Source organism: Caloenas nicobarica, chromosome 20 (assembly GCF_036013445.1).
Source record: "Caloenas nicobarica isolate bCalNic1 chromosome 20, bCalNic1.hap1, whole genome shotgun sequence".
NCBI lineage: Eukaryota > Metazoa > Chordata > Aves > Columbiformes > Columbidae > Caloenas > Caloenas nicobarica.
The window spans coordinates 5270032-5297445 of NC_088264.1; the positions used below are offsets into that span (position 1 = coordinate 5270032).

At 44.5% G+C, this 27414-nt stretch overlaps 1 protein-coding gene across 2 annotated transcripts in view; it reads right to left on the bottom strand.

The window, feature by feature from the left end:
• Positions 1–27414, bottom strand: part of ACBD6 (acyl-CoA binding domain containing 6) — an 82042-nt gene that overhangs the window by 10604 nt on the left and 44024 nt on the right. Inside the window, exon 7 of one of the 2 annotated variants that reach the window (XM_065649143.1) lies at positions 10369–10455. The exons of the other annotated variant lie outside the window; for it this stretch is intronic. Within the exon in view, the coding sequence (XP_065505215.1) occupies positions 10432–10455 (24 nt within the window). The 3' untranslated portion in view covers positions 10369–10431. Of the gene's footprint in view, positions 1–10368; positions 10456–27414 lie in introns of those variants that run through there. 2 annotated transcript variants of the gene reach the window in all.

Consider the following 27414-nt stretch of genomic DNA (forward strand, 5'->3'; position numbering starts at 1 on the left):
CCTCCAGCAGAAGCAAAACCAAAATCCATGCACTGGTCACAAAGAGCTGTTATTTGGAGATTGCAAATAGGCTGACAAGTGCGTGCCTTGGCTATCCTGTATGTTTGGCTCCTCAATTGACTCTTCCACCTCCCTTGCACGTGGATAGGCTTGTCAGGGTCCCCTCTCTTACCGAGCTGTCCCTCTCCAAGAGCTCTCTCCTCTGCCCCCTTCCTCCCGTCCAGACCTTCTCCTGCGCTGTGCTGGGCAGATATCCATAAGGATGGAAGGTGCTAGATAGATCTTTATCATCACCTCTTGGGCCTTTCTCCAAAGCCTACCACCAGGCTATCATTTGGCCTATCTTCTAAGTGCCTCACAGATAAATTAGATCTGCATAGAGAAGCAATTATTACATTTCTAATGGCACGAACCCTTACAGCACAATCTGCTACCGAAAGGCCAAGGAAATTGCATTAGCTTTTGTTTGATGCAAAGTTATGATCAAGGCAAGAGGGATGCTGAAGCCCTTTAAAGCCAAGCCTCGGAGCTGGGGATCTTTCTGCCTGGGGACATTCATATTCATATTCCTGGTTCATTTAGGTGCACTAATTTGGAGGAGCCCTCCACTTCCAAAGCCGCTGTTAAAACCAGATCTAAGAAAGCTCAGAGAGAACATGATGTCCAGGAACTGCAGCTGCTAATGCACCCAAATGCCACCGGCCGGAGTTCAGTGTGCTGGGGCTACATTAATCCCTCATCGCCCCAGTTTCTAACTGGTGGTGCACCTAAATTTCCAAGTGCAATTTCAATGGGATTTATCACGTCTACTATCATCAGCATGTAGTGCTGCTGGCACAGATACAGGCTCTCAGCATCCCACCACAGACACAGCTGGCTTTAATTGCAGGACAAACTGATTTCTGAATCTACGCAGTGGCTCACGCAGCAACCCTGAAACACTCAGGGCTGTTTTTTTACTGTGCATTTTCACCCCAATTTGCAGCCAGCACTCTGAGCACAGCTGTGTATTTGTACCTATGTATTTAAAGGTTGCGCCAAAGAATATTTGCTACTGCCTGTTACTTCCAGCATCAGGCATCGTTCTGGCCATCAAACAAGCGTGTCAGTGCAATACAAAAGCTGCTGGGAAGCTCCGGGAAGCTTCCTCAGCCTCAAAAATGTGTTTGGGAAGAGCCAGTGCCTAGAGCTGTAACAAGTGTCACAGCGCTGCAGCCGAGCCAGCCTCTAACAAAACTATGCAGGACAATATTCCGACGGGCAAGATGTTAAAATCTCTCTTCTCAGGGTGCTTCCTTGCCCCCTCCCCAGGTAAAAGTTAGTAGCTCTCATACTGCTTTATCACTTTAGTGTGGCTGAGGCAGGTACCTGGTTATTTAAGGGGCAGGATAAATGGGCTGAGACAGCTTTCCCATCCCCAATTCACTAGGGAACGCTTGGAAATTCCACCTGACACCAGGACCGCGCTGTGCTCTTAAACAATCTCCCGTCTGATCCGATTGTTCCCCAGTGGGGAGGCAGGCTGCAGCTCGCTCAAGAGTCATTGATTGGATTAACAGCCTAATTCCCAACAGATGAATAGAATACTGATGTCTTGTCAGCCCACATCATAGAAGGAAAACACAATCTGCTTCTACAGCCCCGAAATTTAACCCTTTGCCTTCCCCCTTCTCCAGGGCACGGGGTTGAACGTGTGGGTCCAGCACTTTCAGCTCGAGATCCTGCCCATTTGAATGAGAAATGATATATTAACCTTTGGGACAGTTTGCCTAGTCATCTACATGCCGTGGGATCATACGTTATTTTCCGTGAGGTTGGTTTTGTATGAAGCCCTCTTTTCGTCCTTCCTAGACAGAAGAGATTTATACCAGGGACCTCAGGGCTTTTTTTTTTCTCTATTTTACCACCTGCCGTTAAAGGAAACACTGTATGCTTCACAGCAAGAGGCTGAAAATTCACTAGCTTAACGGTATTTATTCTGAAATATAGAGTTATTGAACGTTCTCCCAGTCTATCATTTGATCAGGAGGACAGATCTGCCTGGAGAGGAGCATCCAGGCGCGTTGCAGGAGAGAAGCCGGGCTCATCGTCTGCTCTCTGAGAGCTCCTGCTCTCCACCTCCTAATGGAGACACTAATGTCTTCTTACCTCATAGAAAGGCCGTGATAAGAAATTAATTGCTACTGGTCAAATGTTCACTGCTACAAATGCAGGACCGTGTGCATATTAAAGAGATGCTCCAAGAACAAAATCTATTTATGGACTCCTTGGCACTGCCTGCATTTATTTCCTTGCTCAAGAGACAAGAATAAATAAAAATCATCTGATTTAAAAAAATGCATTCAAAATGACTTAATTTTTCTCAGATCATTGGGGTTCATAATACTGTGGGTTTTGTTCCTTTCTAACAGCCGCCTTTTATGCTTGCATTTACAAAACAGGCAGATATACATTTAAGTATTGTTATTTTTCAGCAGCAATCCTAGAATACAGAGAAATAGAGCTCCAGCACTCATGCCAGAACTTTGATCCGTATTGAGAGGTGGCCTCCGGAGTAACTCTGATCCAACTCTTACATACTCTTTAGCTGGTTTTCCCACCTCTGCAAAGTGTGCATCACCTGAGATTCACCAGGTTGCTCTGTGAAACAGAAATATTTCCAGTTTCAGTTGGATTTTACAGCTCGCGTGCAGAGTGGAAAAACTCCTTCCATCACTCCTCAGTTCTAAAAAAACTAATTAGCCCAGCACTAACCAACATGACAAATAGGAGAGAAAGCAAGAAAGGATCGAGGTGCACACCACTTTTTTTTAAAAAAAAAATTAACAGTACTTGCTAGCTACGACAGTTTGCCAAACTTCATCATTTCACAGCATTAACATACATATAAAAAACTTGCTAGGAGAGTGAATGAAAGAAACAGGCGTTCCCTCTCCTGGGTGCCAATACACGAACTCTACAGAGAACCCTACAGAGCCGCCTTAACCAAAACAATTAGTGAGAGATGCTGCGTTGACTCAAACAATTTAATTAATGCAGTGTTAGAGCTAGTATTTTAAAGTAATTTGAATTATTAGCTCCTTTAACAACTTGAAACCATAATGTTCCAGAATGGTGATAAATAAATAAGTCAAATGACCCCTCTCCAGTCCTGCCCCTGCCCTGTAATAGGGCTGCTCTGTATATTCACGAATCCAGGTTAAGGATGGGGACTGAGGCAGTTGTGCCCTGGAACTAGCAGACTGCAGGTTTTATAAATACATACAGAAATAATTAAAATCTAAGGGGTTTAGAAGGGTTAATCTCCTTTAAATAATCTCTGCCGCAAAGCCTGTAAAGTCAGTGCTGGCACCCGGCCCGCGCGGGACCGGCTGTCGGATATCAGGCCAGCACGTGTGGACGGGAGCAGAGGGATTAAGGGGATGCGGTGCCCGAGCAGACACGCTGCTCCCCCGCATCTGGCTCCCCCGGTCGCTGCCCGCGGGCTGGAAATGCTGTGAGCAGGATGGGGGATCCAGCGCCGACCAGCAAGACAACTGGCCACTTGCTCCACCTGATTAAAGAGAGGGAAGGAAGCTCGATTAGGCTGCTAAATTTAGCAGGTCCGACAGGAGACAGTGGGAGCTGAGGGCACTGCTGCCACCTGAGCCCCTTCTGACTTCAAGGCAAATGCTGGATTATATTTATTTAAAGAGATTCAGGACTTTGGAAATAACCTCTTGCCCCACGCAGGCTTGAACTCACAGCCAAGGGGATGTTGCATTTTTAATTGTCGACTATAATGGACTCGGAGCTGCCACTCTCCATTTCCTCTTTATATAAAGTGTCATTTTAAAGCCAACAACCATCAGAGACAAAGAAATGCAAAAGAAAAGCAGAGAACCCACCCCTGTGTGGGCTAAAGCCGTTGCCCTGCCTGAGCCCACGAGTTTGATTTCACAGAATCATAGAATCCCAGGTCAGAAGGGACCTCAAGGATCATCTGGTCCAACTTTTCTTGGCAAAAGCACAGTCTAGACAAGATGGCCCGGCAATCTGGCTGATTTGGGCGAAGGCAGGGTCAGGAGCTGCCATCGGCCTCGGGACCTTCTTCTCTTTTTAAGTCAGCGAGGATAAAGACTCCGGAAAAACCCAACACCAGGGACCTCACTCAGACATCTCAAAGCATCTCAGGACCGTGTGTGGCCCTGCAGCCTCCAGACAGCCCTTCCTTCCCAAGCACGCCTGCTTCTTAAGCACGATGACTCCTCTCTGTGGCTAATCTGGAATTAGAGAGGTCGTTCGCACGCTCACAGCCGTCTGCCGGAGGGTGAAGGCACCAGAGCCTGGATCCTGCCCCAAAACGGACCATCGCCAGGGAGAAGCTGACCGCACATGTTAAGAAGCTCCCGTCTCATCACCTCAAAGGGTTGCTGCTTTTTTTGTGACATCCAACAGCCTTTTAGCAGCCTCTGTGAATTATATTAGTAGCTGATTTACTATTTTATATAAGGCATGAAGTTGCTCTTTCATTTGATCATCCACCACCAAGTACAACCACACGTCAGACTCTGAAAATTCCGCCCTCAGCCTGTGATCGTTGGGACTGTTTCCTGATGGAAAAAAGGAGAAATAAATAGAGAGGGAAAAGGTTTATTGGTACTGCTTATTCACAGACTGCCAGGTTTCCAAACAGCTATTAATAAAGTACCAATGCTAAAGAAAAAAAGGAAAAATGTCTGGAGAAAACTGCCTCAGGACATGAAACTATATCAGTAACTGGGATTTCTCGATGGAGCCACAGTGCTATTAAAATAAAGCTGAACTAAGTACTTGCAGTTTGGTCTGTCATTACTTATTTAGTGAGACGCAAAATTGATCTTCGCTTTAAAGGGCTCTTTCAAAGTCTAGAGGCAGCATTTGCTCCCTCCTTGTGCTGTATAATAGAAGTGTTCCTAATGAAATTCAGCAGGAGCGGGAGGCAACCAGGGAAAACCGCGGCCGACTTTATAACAGACAGATTTATGTTCAGGGATGTCCTGCTTTTTGAATGAGTTATTCTGCACGGAGGCAGGAATAACAGGTTCGCCATTCACGGGTCGGACCGGCGCGGCAGAAGGTCAAGTTCCCCGGCGGTGCTGAGTCCGAGCCCAAGGCTGGGGCTGCGTCACATCTGGGGCTGAGCTCCGCGGGTCCGTCCCATTTCCCACTAGAGCAGCCCTGGGGACATCTGTCCCCAGCACCCAGAACTGGGATCAGCCCATTTCGCACTGGGGAGGAGCAGATGGCAGCTACTGGTGGTGGCTGGAGCTGAACCAGTGACCTCGAGGTGAAAGGCTCCGTATCTCCCATTATCAATCCCCAGGGCCCCCTTCGAAGTAAGTGTTGATACATTAATCTTTCTGACTGATGGAAACAAACTGCAAATATAACGTTCCACGGGGGAATCTTTATTTATCTTGAGCCAAAGCTATGCTTAAAAACATAAAGTTAAGGGCACGCTCAGGTTTCGGTCTTTCATCAGAAATGTTACTAGTTAATGCCATCCTTTTTCTCTAAGTACCAAATTTAAAGAGCACGTCATCACGCATTAGTCTTTGAGCACAGCCCCAGCGTGGATTGCTGCAGTAAATAATAAACTGGTGTTTGTGTTTCCTCCTGTGCATGCTGTCCTCCTAAACAGTTTAACAACAAAGGAGTATATTCAGGAGTGCTGCTGGAGTGCCTCGATGAAGCAGGTTGTGTAGGATAAATACCTCCACATCAGGACACTTTTCAAAGCCATCAGGCAGAGGGGTCAGTCTGTTGTGGGTTTTTTTAAAACTGCACAAGCTAATGCTTTAAGAGTGCCTTGATGGAATCAGGGAAATTGGATTGTCCCCCCATTTGCTGGCCTAAAACAAGCCTTTTTTTATTTATCCCATTAGAGGAACACAAGAGAAACCTTTTAAATGTCACTAAAATTTTCCCTGCATTGCAAAACCCAGTCAAAAGGGGTTTAATTTTCCCCGAGACCTCTTAAGTAATTCAGTATGTCAAGGTTTAATACATTGCGTGTAGGGGATTGTCTATACTCTGTGCTGTTTCACCAGGGTGACTCTGTAGGGTCGGTCCCGTCTGCCGGATTCGGTCCCTGCCAGCACCGAGCTGCCCAACTGGCCCACAGCACTCTCAATCAGTTCTAGGGGAACAAATAAGCAAGATAACGAGATGAGATGTACCTTCCCCTAGATCAGTCCGGGATTCCCAAAAATTCAGTAGTGCTGGTTACTCTCCAGTAATTTTGCTCTGTGAGTTGGGGCTCTCTTTTTGTAAGCGGCTGTAATTTATGGGCTTTATTTACTTATTTATAGGAGGACTAGAGAGACTTGGCAAGAGGCACTTATGCACAAAAGGCTCCAAATTCCCCTGGAGTATTTAATATGACAAAGATAAGCTGCGTACCAGAGGCAGAGCCCAGGATTGAAAGCTGGCAGCACACAAAGCACTAAAGCACACTGGCTACCCAGACTTTTTAAAGGCTGGGCTGGTGCCCACTCAACCCTCGCTCCCGATGGCCAGGGACATTAATGCCAAAACAGCTTCTCCTCACCCCTCCAAACCCATCCCACTCGTGAGCTGGAAACTAGGGGTGATTCGCTCTCCCAGAATAATCCCAACTAGTAAAGTTTGCTACTAAAAATACACCATTATTTTGCTCCTACAGGATAAGGGAGCTCTCTATCCATGCTGTCCCTGTTTCTTTTTGCAAACCAGATCACAGCAGGAGAGGACCTGGGGTGCTAAGTCATTTTGGACTGACCGTATAATCCCTTCCCAGCACCGGTTTTGCAGAGAGAGGAGGAATTGGAGAGCAATGAGCATCCAAACTGGGGTACGTGAGTCTTCAGCATCTTGTCCCTGAACTCACACACACCCCGGGAGCTGGGGAGAGCGAGGAAGAGGAGGCAAATCCCAGCCTCTCAACTAGTCACAATAAAACACAGCCCCGAGACTAAAACACGGCCTCCTGATGTCCCCTGTCAGTCTGCATAATCTATTTTATCAAATGACAAAATTCAGCACGAAAATTGGAAAAAGGGAGGGAAAAAAAAAAATAAATCAGACTGGTTGGTTATTGGACCAAGGGCTGTGTTAAAAGGATCAGGAGGTGGCGGGCCGAGTGGTGGGGGAGGGAATGGGATAAAGTAGCGGGTCTAATCAAATCAGTTTAAAAAGCTGCAGCCTCTCCGAGTTAACCTTGCCAATCAGAGAGGCAGCGGGAGCATGTCTGCGCACATTAAAGCGGGAGCGTGTCCTTGAACCCGCGGCGTTCTCCATCCTCCCGCCGGCAGCCCAGGCAGGCTGTGTACCCAACACCCTCGGCAGGCAGCGGGAGAAAAGCCCAGGATTAGGCCCCCTCCTTAGCCTCGCTCAAGTGGAAGTCAAGACGGCCGAGGCAGCTCGGATGCCTCCCTGCGATTAGAGGGGAGCTCGTGGGATTAAGCCGGCAAGTGTTGGAGAAATGTTAAAAAACAAACAAGCGAGAAAAAGGAAACAAAAGGAGAAACCCTCCCATTGACAAATGCTGTTGAATTGGGTCTGGCAGCTGTGTGATGCATCACTAACCTCTGCTAATGACTAAGGGCACTGAAGTCACTTTAAAATAAATATTCACTAGGAATTACATGGGTAATCTAAAGGGATTATCCCGCTGTCTTAACAGGTCCATAAACTAAAAGTTAAATGGTCTACACAAGTGTTTGCATTAATTTTGACCTGAATCAACCCTTCTGCTAAAAGCCGTGGAAAGCCAGATTCAATTTTGGAAACCACGTGTCTGCTTTGAGTTAGTGTTCTTACGAATTCCCCCAGATCCCCCGTTTTCTGAAGGAAAACCAGGACTGAGCCCTTGGAAGCCAGGAGCCTGCCAGCAGCCAGGGAAAGGTTTTAGCAGAGATGCACGTTCGGAACACGGAGCAGCAGGCACAAATCCCATCTGCTTCATAATCCAGTCCTTGTGGCAAAAGTATCCACGTTCAGAGCCTCAACTCCAGCCCTGCTTCCCAACAGAGACGGGGAAAGCACAGCATGGGGAAAAGGAGCTCTACCACAAACAGTGGCTGAAGCCCAACTGTTCTGCGCCTCAGTTTCCCCACCTGCAAAATGCGGAATGTGCCATGTGCCTTCCAGATGGGGCACTCGTCCCCGTGCCTCAGACTCCAGGAGGGGAATTAAGCTGAAGCGGGGCTGCGTGTCTGTCCCAGGCTCAGCAGCTGGTACTCAGGCAGGTCAGGAGAGCAGGAATTAAGGCATATGCTTCAACAACAGGGACCGAATTACGAGATGAGAGCAGCTCCTGCGCACCAGTCTGCAGCTCCCGGTGACAACTTCATTTTCTGTACATGAAAAAGTAGTGTAAAACCACACAGGTGCCTTAAAGCCACCAAAGTCTGAATTGCGTCTAATTCCAAAAATCACACCAGGCACGAATGGGGAATGAGTATGACATGGGGGTAATGAAAGGTACCCACTGTTGCCCACTGAGGGCAGAGCGGGAGAGAGCTCTAACCAGAGCACTATAAACTCACAGGCCAGGCAAACATTAACAGCGAGTAAAGCTACAATTTTACACGCTCTCAAATGAAAAATCATTCCACTAAACGAGATATCTTCCCTCTGAAAAACATATTTTTATGAAGTCCTAAATATATGCTGGAAGAAAATTATCAGATAAAAACTAGGACTTCTGTCTTTAAAGAAGATGATTTTTTGCTTTTCCTTTTTAAACAAACAGTTTCAAAGTTTTCTTCAGATACTATAAAAGAATGATAAAGGGGAACAGATCAACCTCCTCCTCACCAACTTCCATCTGCTAACAGTGACCTACAACAATCTCTTGCAGCTGGAGAAGCCCTGGACACACCTGAGAACACCACTTCAGCCTTAACTAAACCAGCTCTATACTGAAATACTAATTGCTGTAAAAAAGACACAGTTGCTATCTTCACTCCTTATCCCAGCTGACAAGAGCTGGGATAAATCCAAGCGCTTTTAAAGAGAAGCCACAGAGCCTGGTAGGGCAAACCCTTATCCCCAGGAGTAGGACAGCTCAAGCTCTCTGGAAAGCAACATGAAGCCTGCTAGCAGTATTAAACATGGGTATTCAAATATCAGCTGCTTCCAGAAAAGTTCCTCCAGAAAACCATCAATCCATCCAGGATAACTCACCCTACTGCACCTCCTGGTCATGCCACAAAAGCTTCCAGCACCTAACGCAGGATGGAAACGATGGCTCAAGAGCTTCAGTTTGTGCTGAACCCAGCAGCCCTGCACACCTAAATATATCTACTAAGAACACATGAAGTTTATGCAAGTAAAGCCCTTCTGCAGGCTGCATTCATGGCCAATGCCTGATGAAGACTGAATCTGGATGAGAAAATGCACTGATTATGGTATTTCTATGGGCTGATACAGGGAACAAGGTAAGGAAAAGCTGTGTAATATTTGGGGTCGAAGTGTTGGTGTTTTTGTGTTTGTTTTTTTCTCCAGAATACCCAGTTATGGGAGATGCTTCCTAAGGAGAATGGGCGGAACACGGACTCTGACCATCCTTTCCCCTTCAGGAAACCTTTTCTGCTGTGAGCAGGACTTCTAGTTCAGACACTCCTCGTTCTGCAAAACTTACCCCACGTCTCTGTGACCCTGGGAAGGGAGAAGTTCCCAAGTCCCTGTGATATTGTGCAGTTGTAGCTGTCATCAGAGCAACTGTGCAACAGCATAAAATTCAAAGATAGACAGCTTCGCTTGGTGGCTTTTCACACCTTGAGTGCTCAGGAGACAATACCCTTCTCCGAGAAGAGGCACAGTACTATAGAGCGACGGTACATATTAATTTCTAAAAGAGGATTTTAATCATGCAACGTCCTCTGCAGCCGCACAGAATTTAATCTCATTGCTGACAGTGGGTAATGGGGGAGCATGTTAAGTGGAAAAGTTGTATTCAAGACCTTCTGGCAGATGTGTGCTACAGGCGGTCCCTTGGGAGGAAGAACATGACCCCAAACGGTCTCTCCCGTTGCTGCCCACCCCGTCCCAGGGTCCCGACGTACCTCAGCTACTCACACAGCAGAAACACCGGTGCGTTCCCAAAGTTCTGCGCAAGGTTCAAGTACGTGTATTAATACAGTTAGCATTTATCACGGCTTACTTTACAAATATTGATTTATTAATCCAGGCAAGCCGCGGGGATATATGCACATAGTATTCTCATGTTACTGAGACAGAGACACACTCACAAAGAAAGCCAGTGTCTGACTTACTCAAAGTCAAACGAGGAACAGAGCTCAGAGCCAGGATTACTTTCGGGATCCTGAGCTCCCAGCACTACGCTGTGACTATCGGGACATGCCGTCCTTTTCCACACTAGGTCTTCTCTCTTCTCATAAGATCTGTCCTCACCTTAGCCTACGTTTAGTCTTGCTTGTACTTATTAATCTGGGAAGAAAAAATAATGAAGAGCCCAAAGTTGAAAACCACTGAACCGTGAACTGAAGGGACCCGCCGCAGCTTGGGCTGGTCACCTTCAGTCTTCTTCATTTTTACCAAGGACTGGTTCCAGGCAGCTTTACCAGTTTTGGTCAATTAAATAATTAAGTGTTAAAGAGAAAAATCTCAAAGGAATTAATATCATCTGTTTTAACAGGACCTTAAAGCTAACATGAAAAGTTGTGCTTGGAATCATGAATAAATCCTTTTTTAGATGCTCCTATGGAACAAAAGTTATCACTTCCCAGGAGGGATAACATTATTTTTTTTCTTCCCTGTTAAAATAAAGAAAACTTCCCTAATATATCTGAAGTTAGGGAAGGGTAAATGATGGCCCAAAAGAATACAATTCCATAGAATCACTACAGTTGAAAACGATGCATGCTTTCAAGCAGCACACATGTGATGCCTTCTCTCTAAAGAAAGTCAGACTACTGAGCAGGTAAGTGACTAAACTCCTGTAATCTTTCTTTTGAGGTATTAGACCAGCTTTGGACTACTAGCGGATAAAAATGAAGTACGACACAACAGATTTACTAGCTTTAAAATCCTGAGGAATTGTAAATAATGACCATATGCTTTTGTATACGAGAGCCATGTCTGCAGCATGGGAGCACTGCAAAAAGTTAAAGTATCTGAGTGATAACCACACACTGTGTCTGAAGGAATAGCTTTAAAAAGACATGAAATTCCAAAAACACTGCAGAACCCTGCAAGAAAATCATGGCAATGTATTATGCACAATTCTTTATAATTTCTGTCTCTGAACGTGCTGTATGTTCTTTCCAGTCTCGGTTCGCTCAGACCATGGGAATTGTGCTTCTTGGGCTGCCAGAGTCAAGCCCAAAGTCTCAGGGTAGACAACAGACAAGACAAGAAAAGGGGATAAAACTTTATCAAATTCTGAATGCTTAACAGCAGAATTTAAGCTTATATTTGGTCCTCATCTTCCTCCAGCTGCTCCTTTACTTTGTTGCTAAAATCTTCGATTTTGTTAAAAAAACTTGGGCAGGAAAGTTGACTACCTGAATGTGCCAGACATATCTCCTTTGAGTAGTGTGTTATTCATAAAAACAATATTTATTTGTATTTATTTTATACAATGTTTATTTGTCCCCTTCCAAAACCAAACCCATCATATTTATGATGAGATTTTATTTTTTAAGTCTTTAATTTGCTCGTAAGAATTTCATTTAAAAAAAATTAATTTCCATTCAGATGGACTTAGACACAAGTGAAAACAGAATTACTAATAGTCTAGCAGAGATGTTTCATTTGCTGATTCAAATGTGAAAATTCAGAATGAATAAAGTAGGTTAAAGTCCATAATTAAGTAAACATGGACAGGCATTGTGTATCTGATTAGCAAGAAGAACTAAATTTACTATAAAGGGTAGATTTAGCTGCAAATGAACATATTTTAATGGCCACTAACAAATGAGAATCAACCATTCCTTAGAAAAATAACCAAGAACTAGATTTAAATTGATTATTAAATCAATTAAATCAATCCAACCTGTTGGAGGCTCTCCCGTTAGTCGCTGTTAGATGCAGGGCTGCTGCCTGTACGCTATGCCCACAAAGCGATGCGGTGCCAAAGGTTAGTGACGGCAACGGCACCTGCGCAGAACATCCACCCAAAATTACGCCAGACGCTGCCGAGTCCTAATGCATGCACAGGCCTCTCCCAAACTGAGTGCATCCGTTAATACGCGGAGCCCATTAGTGTGTCCTATTTTCCTGTATTAACCAACCAAATATTAAAAAAAAAAAAAAAAAAAAAAGTGGGTCCCTGTAACAGCCTGACCCATTTTGAGAATGCAGTGAAGCCAAACTGACTTTTATTTCTTAGAGAAAAAAAAAAAAATTAAAAAAAAAGTGCTTAAATATAAAGCAACCGGTTGCAGCATTGTGGGATTAGTTGGATGAATCCTGCAGCGGATATAATCAGCTTAATGGCAACAAAGATCACTGCAGGGTTAGTGCAGCTGTGACACTCAGAAGCATTTCACCAAAGGGGAAGGTTTGCACAAGGCTGGAACAGTCCCTTTTATTTCCAGCCTTTTTTTCCTCTCTCTGTGCAGTCAACGTCCCCATCGGCTCCATTAGCATGAAAGAATTAAGCAGGGAAATGGGTAGGGTGGAGCAATTTACGTCTGGGGGTCAGCGTACTCACACAGCGTCATATAATTCAATTAAATGGACAAATAAAGTGGTGCTAGTTGTTTTCCAAACTCAGGTTAATTTTAAGTTAATTCCCGTGCTGCTGGGGGCTAAAGGGCTGTCTGAGGCTGCCTGGTACACAGCGCCTGTTACAGAGAGGGATGCTGCAGGAGTCCTCCTCCTCTTACTCTTAGGAGTATCCTAAGAGTAGCCTTGCTCTGAGGATATTCTTAGTATCCTCATCTTCCCAGGAAAAAGAGAGACTGAAAGTAAAGGCTTCATTCCCCTAGTTACAGCTCTATTCACGCTGCCAAATCCATTGCTTTGTATTATACCTTTTCTCACTGCTAAATTGAAAAAAAAAAACCCAAATTACAGTAGAACGTAACAGATGTAAAGAGATTTTAGCCTGCCCTGTAAGAAATTAAGAAACACTGTTTTCTAGGCTTAAATTAAGACTTTCTTCAGTAAATCCAGTGATCTACCTCCCGCATATAGTATTAACACACAAAAATACGCAAGTAAACCCTAACCTATTTACCACTATTCTGTTTCTGGGTATTGCTTCCTCCAGGAATAAATCCCCAGAGATACAGGTGAATGTACTAATGACTGAAAACAGCTGAGGGCAAATACCAAAGACTCACAAATCTGTCATCTGGAGGATACTAGTGGGTAAATATGGCAAAAGTACGAACACCTTGGAAAGAAGCCATTTGCTGTAGAGCTTTGCTAAGGTCTCCTGCTCTCCGAGCTAGTAAAACTCAAGCCTGTGCAGTCATGCTTTAGAACAAGAGCTTTGAAGGAGAATTAATTTCTATTTGCAGAATAAAGACTTTTTTTTTAGTACCACAGTGTTTTGAAGCCTTTAAAACAAATCAGTGCTTGAAGATGCACAGTACTTTCCATAAATAATACAAGTGTGCCTCCATTTCCTTGGCCAAAACTTCCTCTGATCTCTCCAAAACATCAGCTCAACACCCCACTGTCACTCCCCCCACCAGAAATACTCGCACTTCAGCAGTTCTGCATGGATATAATTTGTAAAGTGCTAGGCAAATAAGCATATTCTGAAATGGGAAACGTTATTGACAGACTACCTGGCACTGAGCTTTCAAACCCAGCCGGAACGTCGGGAGGCCAGATTTGCACATGTCAAGTCCATCACCTTAGGAGGCTTTCAAAGTTTTGCTTTTTGCGACTCTACAAAACGCATCTCTGGAGCCATTATATGAATTAGTTGTGAAGGGGCGGCGGGGGGAAGGAGGAGTAGCTAAGAACAGCAATACAACCCTATGAGGACATTTAGAAGCGTCTGGCTCAGAGATATTAAGAAAGGAAAGAAAAATTAATCATGCCAGCTGGGAAAAAAAACCCCAAACAACAAAAACCTGGCATGAGCACCGCCACCTTGTCATAAGGCAGATATCAATAATGTGAACCTCCAGGGAACACGCAGACATCTGAAAGATCCACTTGTTGGCTATCACAGAGCAGGCAGGTTTAACTGATGCCTCTTTGAAACCTTCTGAATCTTACACTAAAACGCCTCTTAGGATTTTTTTTTTTTTTTTGGCAGCAAAATGAAATCCTCAGTGCTAAAGATGAGGCATTTACTGCATTTCTCTCCTTTTCCTCGGTGGTATCAAGGGAGGGCAATGCACCTTGCTGCTTATAATCTGCAATTGTCCACAGCAGAATGAATCAATGCCCAGTAATTGGGTGCAAAAATATGCAATGCTGAAGCTGTGGGTACCAGATAACTAGGATGTTAGGAAAAGGAAAACAAAAGGATTCATTCCTGGGGATACCTGGGCACTTCACTCCAACAGACTTCGACAGCAGGAGGCCCGATCAGGCGTTCGCCACGTAACGTTCTGTAGACCTGTAGCTCAGCTGCCCGGTAGTTAGGAGGGACACGCAAGAGAGAAACGGAGGTGAAAACTGGTTAAGCAGCAAAAAGGATCTTGCCAAAATGAAAAAAACAATGGGAAAACCCACTCCTGGCCAAGACACTGCAGCAAAAGGGGTCCATCGTGACGCTGCATCTCCTCATGGTAGGACGTAAAGTTGGTGGCCGCAACAATAACTGATGTTTTCAAGACAATTTATTTAGCCAACGAAACATGGCAAAACGCTCCTTTTTTTCTACCTTATTACTTCTCCAGAGCCACGTTTCCTTCCTAACTTACTGAAGGCAAACACAATAAAGGAACCACTAATACGCCCGTATTTGGGAAATGAGGAGTGTTGCTAAAAGCACACCAGGCACCCCCAGCATAACCTCACATGGATTTTCTCATCTCTTGGACCATCTGTGATGAGCTACAACTTCACAGGACACAGGGCTGACTCACTGAAGTGTAGCCAGCTACAAATTAAGCATCTCAAAGACAAAATGATTGAAAAGCACTGAGCTGGATATTTATACGTTACCTGATGATGCAGGAGGTGCCGCTATAGGAGCTAAACAGTATCCACATCAAACAAGTTGGGTTGTGGTTGGCAAATCTAGACGGACAATTCCCCACTTAGGGAATATTGCTCAGATATTCTCAGTTTAGAAACAGTAAACTCTTACCTTTAAGAGGAAGATGACATCTTGGAGACCAGCATTGTACCAGGTGGCACAAGGTTGAAAGCATCATGCATCCAGAAATGCAGTGCTACTATCTGCTTAAACCAGAAGCAATTTTGCAGCTGGATGACTGTGTTTTTAAACCACCCTATCCCAAGAGGAAACATTTTCTGCAGTGGGTACAGCTGTGATACATTCCTACGCAAATGAAGCAATTTTCTCTTTTTCTCTATGGAAAGTCTCCCATTTCTTCCCCATCGCTGAACTTATCTCCCAATAGACTTGATAAAAAGCAACACTTGCAGGTTTTTTTTTTTTCAACTGATCCCAGAAAGGGACACATTATCCCTAAGAGAAATGTCAGTAAAAGTCCTACTGACTTCAGCAGGGAATTCACGTGTTCATCGTTCATCAGGAGCCCTCAGTAATGCCACCTCACCATCCTTTAAATCCTCAGTAACACAACTTGTGCCACAACCCTCTGTGTCACCGCTGTCTGGCATTGCTTGGGGATGCAACGAGCCAAGAACACCATTTTTCTGCTGATCTCTGTTTTGTTCTCTTTCACTCACTCAACCTTTCCATTTGCACTACCCGCTGCGCCGCAGCTGATGCCAAAACGATCTTTTTGGGACAGGGACGGTCCTCTCTCTTGCTTGGTGCCTCGACTGGCATTTCTACTAGTTAAAACAGACAAAATGAGGTAGAAGAGCTGAGGGCACGATTAAACCTGCCATTATCTATGTGCCAGCGGACAGGTCTGCCTTGCTGGGTGCGTGGAAAGGCACTGCAGTCACATTCGCTGCTCACGTACATCTGAGGAAAGAACTGGGCAAAACAGTGAAAACCTGCATTTTTAGTCCATTTTTTAAAAGCTTGAAAAGATTTTCTTTTGCGCTCAAGTTGGGCTTTCCTTTCCCTCAGGCAAAACAAAACGTAACACTTTCTCTATGATTTTGTAGTTATTCTTAGGTAAATTCAGAGAGCTGTTTCATATTATAATTCATATGTGCACAAGAGGAACACTTGGGCTGATATGCAAAGCAAAACAACCTATGATTTAACACAGATCTAAATGAACACGTTATCTGAACTTTGATTTTAGACTCGATATACATTTATAAACTGTCTTTACGTTGTGGTTCATCCCAAGTGACCGGGCTCTCGTGGCTGTTTTTCACCAGTTGATGTGTGCAAACTGACCACATCTGCGCTTAACTTTTCCATCTGAGAAATAAAATTAATGATTTAAAGTCACCATAGCTCTGAGTGTTTCTGCTGCTGTGAAACATCCAGATCGAAACTGCCTTCATGGTTTAAATTAACCTCTTTTACTTTGCAATTAGGACTGGAGATAAGGGTGTACATGATCGCTTCCCGTCACTCAAAAAACAGCACTCGGTTATTAAGCTATGAAAAATTGATCATTTGTAATTGCTGAGCCATAACTTTACAAATCTCTTCTGAGTTTGGCCACTGGAATTTAAAGTGCAATGCTCAATTTCATACCACTTCAGAAGGCAAATTGCCGTGTAAACGGTGAGGACTGCTTGAAAATATCCTGACAACAGCAGCAGGAATGGGGCATCACAGAGAAGGTAACCAGGCAGCTTTAGCAGACCTGGCTTATGACTCAGATTTCATCTGCACAGTCTGAACGTGACTAAAACTCCAGCATAAGAAGAAAAAAAAAAAAAAAAAAAAAGGAAAAAAAGAAAAAAAAAGAGTAAATTGAAATTTCCTGCAGACAGGTAAGCCTGCCTCTGGCTGAGTCCAAGCACATCTGGATGGTCGCACCCAAAGAGTTATGGTCAATGGCTCGATGTCCAAGTGGAGACCAGTGACAAATGGCCTTCCTCAGGGACCAGCACCGGGACCAGCACAGTGGGACTGACGCACCCTTAGCAAGTTTGCTGACGACACCAAGCTCTGTGGCGCGGTCAGGCTGGAGGGAAGGGATGGCAACCAGAGCGACCTTGACAGGTCTGTGCAAACCTCATGAAGTTCAACAAGGTCAAATGCAAGGTCATGCACATGGGTCGGGGCAATCCCGAGCACAAATACCGCCTGAGCAGAGAATGGATTGAGAGCAGCCTTGAAGGAGAAAGACTTGGGGGTGTTGGTTGATGAGAAGCTCAACACGAGCCAGCAATGTGCTCTAGCAGCCCAGAAAGCCAACCGTGTCCTGGGCTGCATCAAAAGTGCGACCAGCAGGTCAAGGGAGGTGATTCTGCCATTCCACTCCACTCTGTGAGACCCCACCAGGAGTCCTGTGTCCAGCTCTGGGTCCTCAGCACAGGACACACATGGACCTGCCGGAGAGGGGCCAGAGGAGCCCCAGAAATGATCCGAGGCTGGAACAGCTCTGCTGGGAGGACAGGCTCAGAGAGTTGGGGTGTTCAGCTGGAGAAGAGAAGGTATCACTGCCCATGGCATGGGGGTTGGAACTCTCAGAGATAATCTTTAAGGTCCCTTCCAACCCAAACCCCTTTGTGATTGTATGAACAGTCCTGGATAAGAATAACCTCTAATGCTATTCCCATTTCTCTCCCCCGCCTCACAAAAATACTGCTGGTTGTACAGTAAAGGAAGGAAATATCACAGAAAAAAAAAATCAATTAAAAGAAATTTGCAAACCATTATGTTCGAGCATCTCATTTAGAGCAGCCATTTTTTACCTTTAGGGCAACTAATTGCAGTACTATTGCAGCAGTAACATCATGCATCAGAGAAGGTGACAACATTTTTAGGGGTATTTATTGTAAGCATACTAAATTCAAGACTGTACCCCGCAAATTCATTTTAAAGGGTGACAGAAGTCAGCTGGCTAGAGCTGTTATTGCTAATAGCTAGAAAAGACCCACTTAATCACTTTGCATTTTTATTTGTAGAAGATAAAGAAACATTTCTTTCCCTAATAGTTTCATGCTTGTTTCATCTCATTTTATCTAGACTGCAAGATCTGTTTAATTTCATTTCATCAGTTTTCTAAGGGTCTTAGAACTACCATATTTTTATAATCTTGTTATATCCATGAGATAAAAAATGATTATTTGCCCCACCATTTCCCAAATGGGAAACCAAGACACAAAGAAATCAAGTGACTTGTTCAAGGTCACGCCAGGATTCTGTAGCAAAACCGCAGAATTAGAAACCTGAACTAGACTCTGAAAAGAGCCACAAAGGCAATTTCCTCACTGAATCAACAGGGATTCTACAGACCTGGACATATACCGTTATGTTATTTTATAATATACATAACTGTGGATAACCCAGCTCTGAATGGACAGATAGTGTTATTTTTGTCAGCTGAAAAAAGGAATACATTCTCTCTAATAAATAAAACTAGCCTACCGCCACCACCAGATGGAGGGGAGCCTCAAGTTCAGCAAAAGCAGTTGAAAGTATATCTGGAATTTTTCAAATAGCAGGTCTGCATCACACGTGTGTCGCTATGAAGAGGAAAAAAAAATAGTACTATTCATATTTTAATTTTTTTCTCCTAAACCTTAGCAGAGCCATAGCACAACTTAAAGGGAAATATCCATTTCAAAGCTCAGTGCATTCAAGACACGTGTTGCTCACGACATTTTGCTGTTAAGTGAATTCTTCAGCACTGTGGTACATCTGGATTTTTCTGTTAGCTTTTATAAAAACTTGAAATAAGTTACTCAGCCCCCCTCATCTCCCAATGAAGGGGAAAACGACAGCCACCAATGCAATTTTGTTTGCAACTGTAAGTGTTTAGCAGCCTCAGGAACTCTGTTTTGCTCCTGACCAGGCAGGAACACAGAGACAATGCAACAGAAACCCAGAGAGTGAAGCCACCAACTTAAAAGGAGGAGGTTGACGTGGTGCCACGAGTGTGTCAAGTAGCATATAGTATAATAGCAATTAGTATATAGCAACAGTAGGCTATAGTAATAGCAATTAATACATGTATTGAACAGCTGCCTTGTTCTGTCCACATGAAGTAAATGTCCTGCAGTGAAAAACAAGATGTGTCTTCCAGAGACAGTTTCAAAAGAGTGTGAGGATCCAGCAACCATTTATACGCACAGAAATAACACCAGTTAAAACCCAAAAGCTGACCAGAGAAGGCATTTGACCTAGAGCTCTAAGCCTGAACAGCAGAGCTGAAGAGATCTTCTGGGCACTTCTGGCAAGCTGGACATTAACAGATGCTTTAGACTTATGCAGTGTTAATGGGAGGAGCAGGTATGTCAAACTAAGTCACTGGCTGCGTCCAAGCTGCGGTTTCCATCTCTCTTCCAAGCTGTGTTGAAGTACATTGGCAGAACAACATCCATCAGGGACGGATCGAATGCTGACCACAGCAGTATTTGTCCTCTGCAAAGAGGATATGAGCAGAACAGTCAAATCTGCATAAACATCACATTAATAACAGACTGGGTGAAGATTGCATTTTGATATTGCACTCCAGTTGAAGGACCTACTTATTTAAAAGTTCAGAGAAGCTTCTTCAGTCGCTGGTGTTGACCAGTATTTCAGTACCGCTCCTAGGGTAGGGCTGTGCGTACGGTACAAAGCCACATCTCTCAGGATGGGACCTCATGCTTCTTCCCCAGACTTAGGGGATCAGTGTTGGAGTCAAACCCAAAGTCACGCCGTGCTTGGGAAACCAGCCATCAAAGCACATACAAACCCCTACAAATCTACATTTTTGGAGGTCAGAGCAGAGACACTGACTGCTTTTCTGAAGAACAGGCGAGACCACATCTGCCTCTGCTCGTTTCCCCAACACTACAAATCTACGTTAATGATTATTTACACTTTCCTCTTCCAACCTTCCTCTCTCCTCTTATGTAAACAAACTAAAAATACAGACTTGGCATTAAGCCCATCTACTGCTCAGCTTCCCCTGCTCCTAAAGGTCTTTCTCTGGACAAGCTGTGATTTAGCTCCAAGTTCCTGTAAGCCTGAGCAACTTCTTCCACCCTCCATCAGCACTAATGTGACACATGCCCTTGTGCTACCGCTGAGAGACCTGTACCTTGAGAAACCCAATCCAAATTTCAGCATGACTCAGTGGACTTCCTCATGGGTATCCTTCTCCTGTGGCTCCCACGAGCCTTTTCTGGGTTCTTCAGGGTTTTGGAGGGACCACTCATAAAAGTCACCCTACACTGTACGTGCCACAGGACTTTGCCCTCAACAAGACCAAGACCTCTGGCCAGTGTCAGATAATCCGTCACTATAAGCTACTTGTATCCAAGCCAGATATTTATTGCTATTGATCTGCCTGGTCCCAGCGAAAGACTTTTGTTCTCCCAACCCGGGACTTTGACCTCAATTAAGTTATGAATTTCAATCCGATAGACTGCTCCACTTACCCTGCTGCTCTCCCTGACTGGATTAATTAGAATTAGCTAGGCTGGGAGTCACCCCGAGCGCCTCATGGATCATGTTATTTTAATAATAAATAAAGAGACGGCAGCAGCATACAAGGAAGGATTTTGAAAGATTGTTCATCCAAGAGCATCATTCAGAACCTGCCAATACTAATTTCTCAGAGTTTGATTACCTCATTTACTTCTTTTTATTTCTGTTCATTAATTGAGTTTTATCCCTCATTACTTCAGCTCCCCAAATGTGCCCTTCCTATAAAGGAACCAGACACACACTTTGCTGTTGCAAAGTTTTATTACTGCAGCTCATCAAAAGTACAGTTAGCAGGAATGGAATAGTCATTAAGCATTTAATAATCTAATAGTGCTGAGAAAATATATATATAATAGGGGAGGGGGAAAGGGAAGGAGAGGGACAAGACAACCCCGTCTATTGCCACAAAGTGTGCACCGAGGGCTCTTTATACAGGTAGTTAATTGGCTTCTTCAAGAAAGTATCATCTAACACTGGAGAAAACACATATTCCCATCAGGATATTTTCTGACATCACAGTAACGCCTTTGGTACAAGCCTAAAATGGGTTGAATACCAAGGAAATTTGATTGGCAATGGGAAGTTTCTGAGCTAGTGAATCGGGGCCTGATAGCTACATTATCCTCATTACTTCTCTTTCCCTAGAAAAGCAATTACATACTTGAAGACATCGGGTTGCCCAGCACTATACTGAAGTGGATTGTCTCGGCCAGCCATGTCACAGACATACTATGGAGTTATCGACCCATAAATGAACATTTACTTGTCACACTCATTTTAATGTTTAATTGGCTGGAACTGGAGAAAGGGATTTAGATGATATAAGTTCACCAATTCTTCCACCTCTGGTATCCAGCTCGCAGATAGCCAAGTCCTAACCTGAGAACGACCACGGCAGACAACTTCAATGCGCCTTCCACCTTCATCTAAGTCCAGGCCTTCATTTTATAAGGAACCCTTCTCAGGATAGGAAGATTTATTCCAGCCAAGCTGAGCCTTGTTGTAAGAGGATGGAAGACCCATTTCAACATGGGATGTCTAAGCCGGGACAGCCAACTGGTCTGTTAGACAAACTAGAAAGTTACTCCGGGATTGAATTTACTTGTTTGGTTGCTCAAGGGAGCAATTGGGGGTCTCTGAGGCAGAGGGAAGATGGCACCAGCATCGGTTTTCTTATGCAGGCACCATCAAGACCTCCGCTACCCCTCACACCAGCGGGGATGCTCATTCACACGAATTTCCAAAAGGCTTTCGATACATCCCTCACCAAAGGCTGTTCAATGATACTGTCATAGAGCAAGAGGGAAGGTCTTTGCACTGATTGATAACCGATTACAAAAATAAAGATTGAGGAGGAATAAATGCCCAGTTTGCACGGTTGCTGGTGATCGCTGGTGTCTCTGAGGGATCTCTGCAAGGGCTTGGGTTGTCCAACCCACACAAATGAACGGGGGAAGCAGGCTGAGAGTGAAGCATCCAAGTCTGTCAAGCCAAAAGCTGACTCTAAAATGCTACAAAAGGATCTTAAAAGCGACAGGGTGAAAAAGCTGCAGATGAAATTCAGCGCGAATAGACACCAAGTAAGTAACGCACATGTGGAGAAACCATCTTTGGTCTAAATCTACAGCAATGGGCTCCGAACTATCTATTAGCTCTGTGGAAACAGACCAGGAGTCATAGTAGACAGTTCTATCATAACATTAGCTCAGTATTAAATAGTAGTTAATAAAAGCCAAACAACAACGCATTTGAAGCAAAAAAACCCCAGAGGAAATAAGAACACATTGATATATTGCTTCATTAAACCTCATCTTGCACTTAGAGCTGGGGCACTGAGAAGTGCTACTCCCCTCAGCTGAAGTGAAATAAGGGAGAACTAGAATGGATTCAAAGGCTGACAAGGAGGAGCAAAGTTACTGAGCAGCTTCCAAATGGGGTATGATTAAATAGATTAAACTTCTCAGTCTGAGAAAGGAAGTGATCAAGGGGAATCAAGGAGGCCAATAAAGTCAAAAGCAGGACAGAGAAGGTAACTGGGGGAACAATTACTGTTTCTCATTACACAAGAACAATGGGATCTTGCATGAAATGATCATGGCAAGTGCAAAGCAAATGCACAGTTAAACTACAGAACTCCCACTGGCATAAAAGGTTGGGAATCCAAAGAGGGATGAGAGAAATTTATCAAAGAAAAAACCAGGAGCATAAAGATAAAACCAATGGTTCAGGAAGCCTCCAAACCACAGACTGGCAAAATACATGAAATTATCTCTGTATGCTTTCCCTACTCTGTCTGCTAAGCATTCACTCATTCCTGCTGCTGGAGACACAATACTGAGCTAGAAAGACTCCTGCACTGACAGCTCTTCATATGGATGCACAAATGAGAGGTACAAGTTGAGAGACAGAAACCTTCTAAATTAACTTTCCCATTTTGATTGCTGTTTTGCCACTTAAAATCCATGGAGCCAAGAAACAGCTATGATCAGCAAAAATCTTATTTAAAATCTAAACAAAATAAGCATAAAGGGTTATTTCCCCAACATCCGAAGTGTTAGAACAATCTCACTTAGGAAAACTAAAGTCCTTTGCACCAAGGACTGCAAATTCAAGATGTCCCAATGATGCAGTCAGAACTGCCTTGTTGTTAGTTTTTGTTATGTAAGGTTTGTTTTGTTTGCTTTTTAAAGCAAACTGGAAGAGACAACTACCGACAACAGATGAATACAAAATTCCATTTGGAAAGTAAAACCAGACTTTCTCATATTGAAAAGTCCTCAGGGAGAAGGCGAGTGGCACAATTTAACTCCTTCAAAACAGGGAAAGCTTTTTCAAGTGGCTGAATGAAAAAAAGAAGAAAAGAAAGATGTGCTGGGAACCACCTCTCCTGAGCAAAGAGTAGCTGATGGCTTGGCCAAGGCGGCTGCTCTGGCAGGGAGAGGTGACACCAAGGCGATAGGAAATGAAGCAAGGCTGGAGACCACTCCTGCTGTGATTAGAGACCATTCCTGTGGTGACGTTCACCTGAAAAACCAGCTGGGCTGCCAGCGGTATCCTGTTTGTGCAGTTAACCAAACACCTTAATGAGCGGCATTGTTTCCAACAATGACTTCACAAATTACACATGCTCATTTCAAAGATGACCCTGGGACCAAGAGACAAAGGGGCATGGGACCATCCCATGTCCTTGCAGGGAGGCATTCTAGGTAAGGTTGTTTTCCGCATCTGCGGAGACAAAGACATTTTGGGAGTACGATACCTGTTTCTCCTCTGCACCAGGACACACGACAGCACCCTGGTGTCACCTGCACTGACTTCAAAGCCAAACGCTGCTGGGCTCTGCCTACTGTGAGCCTTGGCAGAGATCGCAGCCTTTATTACCACAAAAACAGATGTGCTGGTGGTCAGGCCTGGAAACAGGCACCGGGCTCCCTGCTGCGGAGGGTGGCCACGCTCCCCGAGCTACAGCTACGTGCGTACTGCCAGACCGCATTCCTCCCGCACCAGCACCGGCCACCAGAGTGCCTCCCTCTGCACGACGCAGCCCTCAAAACACAGCGATGCCCACAGGCCAGGCAACCCCACAGCAACCCACTAAAACGTGCTGCTGTCCTCCGTCCCTGGCTTTAAACTCGGCATTTTGGTTACCCCGAAAACAGCTTTAGATTCTAAGGGTAAAGCAGAGACCACTGCTGGTTTTTCCAGGACCAGCTCTTGGATTTTACTTTTCAAACACCGGTTTTGCACGTAGAGGTTGAAAAGGACGGTGTGGACCCTGAAACCACTGCTGGAACAGCACAGAAGCCTGCGGGCTGGCGATGCTGCTTTGCCCAAGCAAGGGTGCCAGCTGCTTTGCTGCACCAGCGATGGAGCAATGATTCATATGTCTACAGGGAGCAGAAGAAACAGACTGTACGTGTCAAGCTGGAAGATGGGAAGAAACAATGCAAAAAAGCCCAGCCTGCACAAGCAGAAGGAAACATCCATCCGTACAAGCTACAGTTTGTGTTGATGAGGCTGGAGGTGTCTTCAGAAGCTGAAGAGTAAACCAGGGATAAATCTCTGCATCTGCCCAGCATCTACTTAGAGCTGCAAATATTTTGCAAATGTTTCTGCTGAAAGGGACTTTTCTCCCAGTAGGTAAAATCAGCATCTGCTGAGTGGTGACCATTTAACATTCAACCTGCTGCCAATCTACATTCCACAGAGAGACCTGCAGGAGAGACATGGAGCTGTGCCACCTCTAATAACTGTGTGACTGGCACCATGTCAATGCTTTAATGTAGAAAGCTACCCTCTGTCACTAAGCAGATCTCTCTTTTCTTTTGGCTAATGGCTTTCACACCCGTTGGCAACAATGTCAAGACTCTGAAGGGGTTTGAGCCTGCAAAGTCTTCTGAGATCTGCTTGGCAAAGCTGGCTACAGAAATATGGAGACAGGGATTGGGAGGGTATAAGGAAAGAAGGAAACTATTCCGCTTAATAATTCTGCTCTCATTGCTTTGCTTTCCATCCTTGTTTAGTGCCTTCATCCCTTTACCGCTGTATTTTCCTGCTGCAGCAATGGTCAGTCAATTCAGCAGCACCTGTGATGCCCTTGCTATGAGCGTAACTACACGAAACCCTCTGCAGCAATCATCAGGACAGGGCCCCTCCTGGCTTTATGAGCCAGGCTTTCAGTATATTTAGGGGAAAATTTATACTGGGGACATTAACTGCAAGGGCACAAGGCTCAGACATTTTCCTTCTTAATCTCAGCCAGGTTTAGAGAATGGTTGTAACAGCAGAGTGCTTTGGCCGCTGGCATCCTACCTACACGTGCGTCTGCACCCGTCAGCCTGCAGCAAAGCTGCATAGACACGCACACGTTCCATGGGGAAGGGGAAAGCTGTGTAGACACACCCTGTGGCCTTTGGTCCTCGGTCGGAACAATCAAGATGCCTACACCGATTTCAACACCCCCCTACAGACACAGAAAGATGAGGGTATGAGCTACATTCGGCGCTGGAGACAGGGAAGGGATGTGCGTTTGCTGAGAGCAGCTTCATTTTTTTTAACGTCTACGCAATGCCTCCAACACAAGTCCCATGCAGAGACTGAAGCAGTTTGTATTCTTGCTGTGAAATCCAAATGAACAAGACTGAAAAGCAAAAAACCAGGCAGTGAGAGGCAGGCAGGCAGGCCTGACTTCCCCTTGCTTCTTTTTATCCTATACAAACACAATCCTTTTAGAGTCAGGCAGGAAAACAGAAAAAAACCCACACAAATAAAACAAAACCAACAGACCTGCAATCTTAGTAATCTTCGACATATCCATAATTTCTGCTTTCATTTTTAGCTAATGGTAGAAATTAGTCTTTGCATAGTTGATAAAAATCAACCTGTCTCTGCTGGGTTAGTACCGTGATCTGCAGCCCAGCAACTACTTCTAGTACAATTGATTTTCCTTTTTGGCAACCAATAGGCCAGTCAATAATAATGTTGTTTGAGCAGGATTGAGTCATGAGGGAGATGAGCCCTCCCTGCCATTTATTATGTTTGTATTGTCTCCATTCGAAAAGATTTTCTCTTTTTTTCCTTCCAATGAGGACGTGAGTGGAGGTATTATATTCCAAGGGGACGGCTACTCCAGAAGCCCATTGACTCACAAGTGTGTTCAGGTGCAAAGAGAGCAGAGGGATGGAGATGTCACCTAGAGGTATGTGGCAGCGGACTGGGAAGAAAAGACAAGCCGGAGAGGCAAGCTCTCTTCTGCTGCACTGGGTATCTTTTAGAAAAAAACAAACACAAACCCAAAACCAACCGGACAAGAACCTCAAATAAAACCCAACAACAACAAAAACCCAAGCAAACAAAAAAATCCACACACACTCCAGAAAAAACATAGAAAAAAAACCACACACAAAACCACAGAAAAATAAAATCCAGCTAACTCAAAATCACAAATAAGCACAACTTCACCCAGCTGTGCTGCCTTGTGTGAATTGGTACAAGATACAGATTCAACAACGGCACCGAAGAGCAACCAGCTCTCTTTGCAGACAGCACAGACACGGGATGCTTGGCACGGAACTTACTGGTGTCTAGGAATGAATAAAATAAAATCCACATATACTAGCAACAGATTTCCTAATCTGATGATTTTCAGCTTTGGTTTTCAAGTTTCCTTTTCAAACCCCTGAGGGTCCATAGGTGGCCACTGAGAACTTGCTGACAAGCGGTTTAATGTCTCAGTACAGTGATCTGCACCTTCACTAGGAAAGTGAAAGGTCAGCAAATAAAAACTGATGGTCAGTTACAGCTTTTTTCATCCTTGTAGTCATAATCACAGTACAATTTTAGCATACACAAACGAATACCATAACACTGACAAACTGATTAATAGAACTGCACAATGATTTAGTTTAAAAATCATAAAATATTTAGATACATTTTTAACTCAGCTGCTCTACCACACAGATAGGTAGACAGCCCTTAATTACCCTGTGCGTCAAGTGATACAGTTCCACCAACTAAAAATGCTTGTTTTAAGAATTGTTCGCATGGCCAGATAGGCTTGTAAAGCTTTTTTGGAGTACATTGATCTGTGGCAACCACTCCAGGGTAGCTCCCCATGCGTACCCAAGGGCACACCCTGAATGCACAGATTATTATTGTTATAGAGTAAAGAGCAGCCACAAATGGAATAAAGTGCAGCCACAGCAAGTCCAGGAGGAGAGTCTACGGTCTGTTTTGCTGTCACAAACGAGAGATGCTATTTGTCC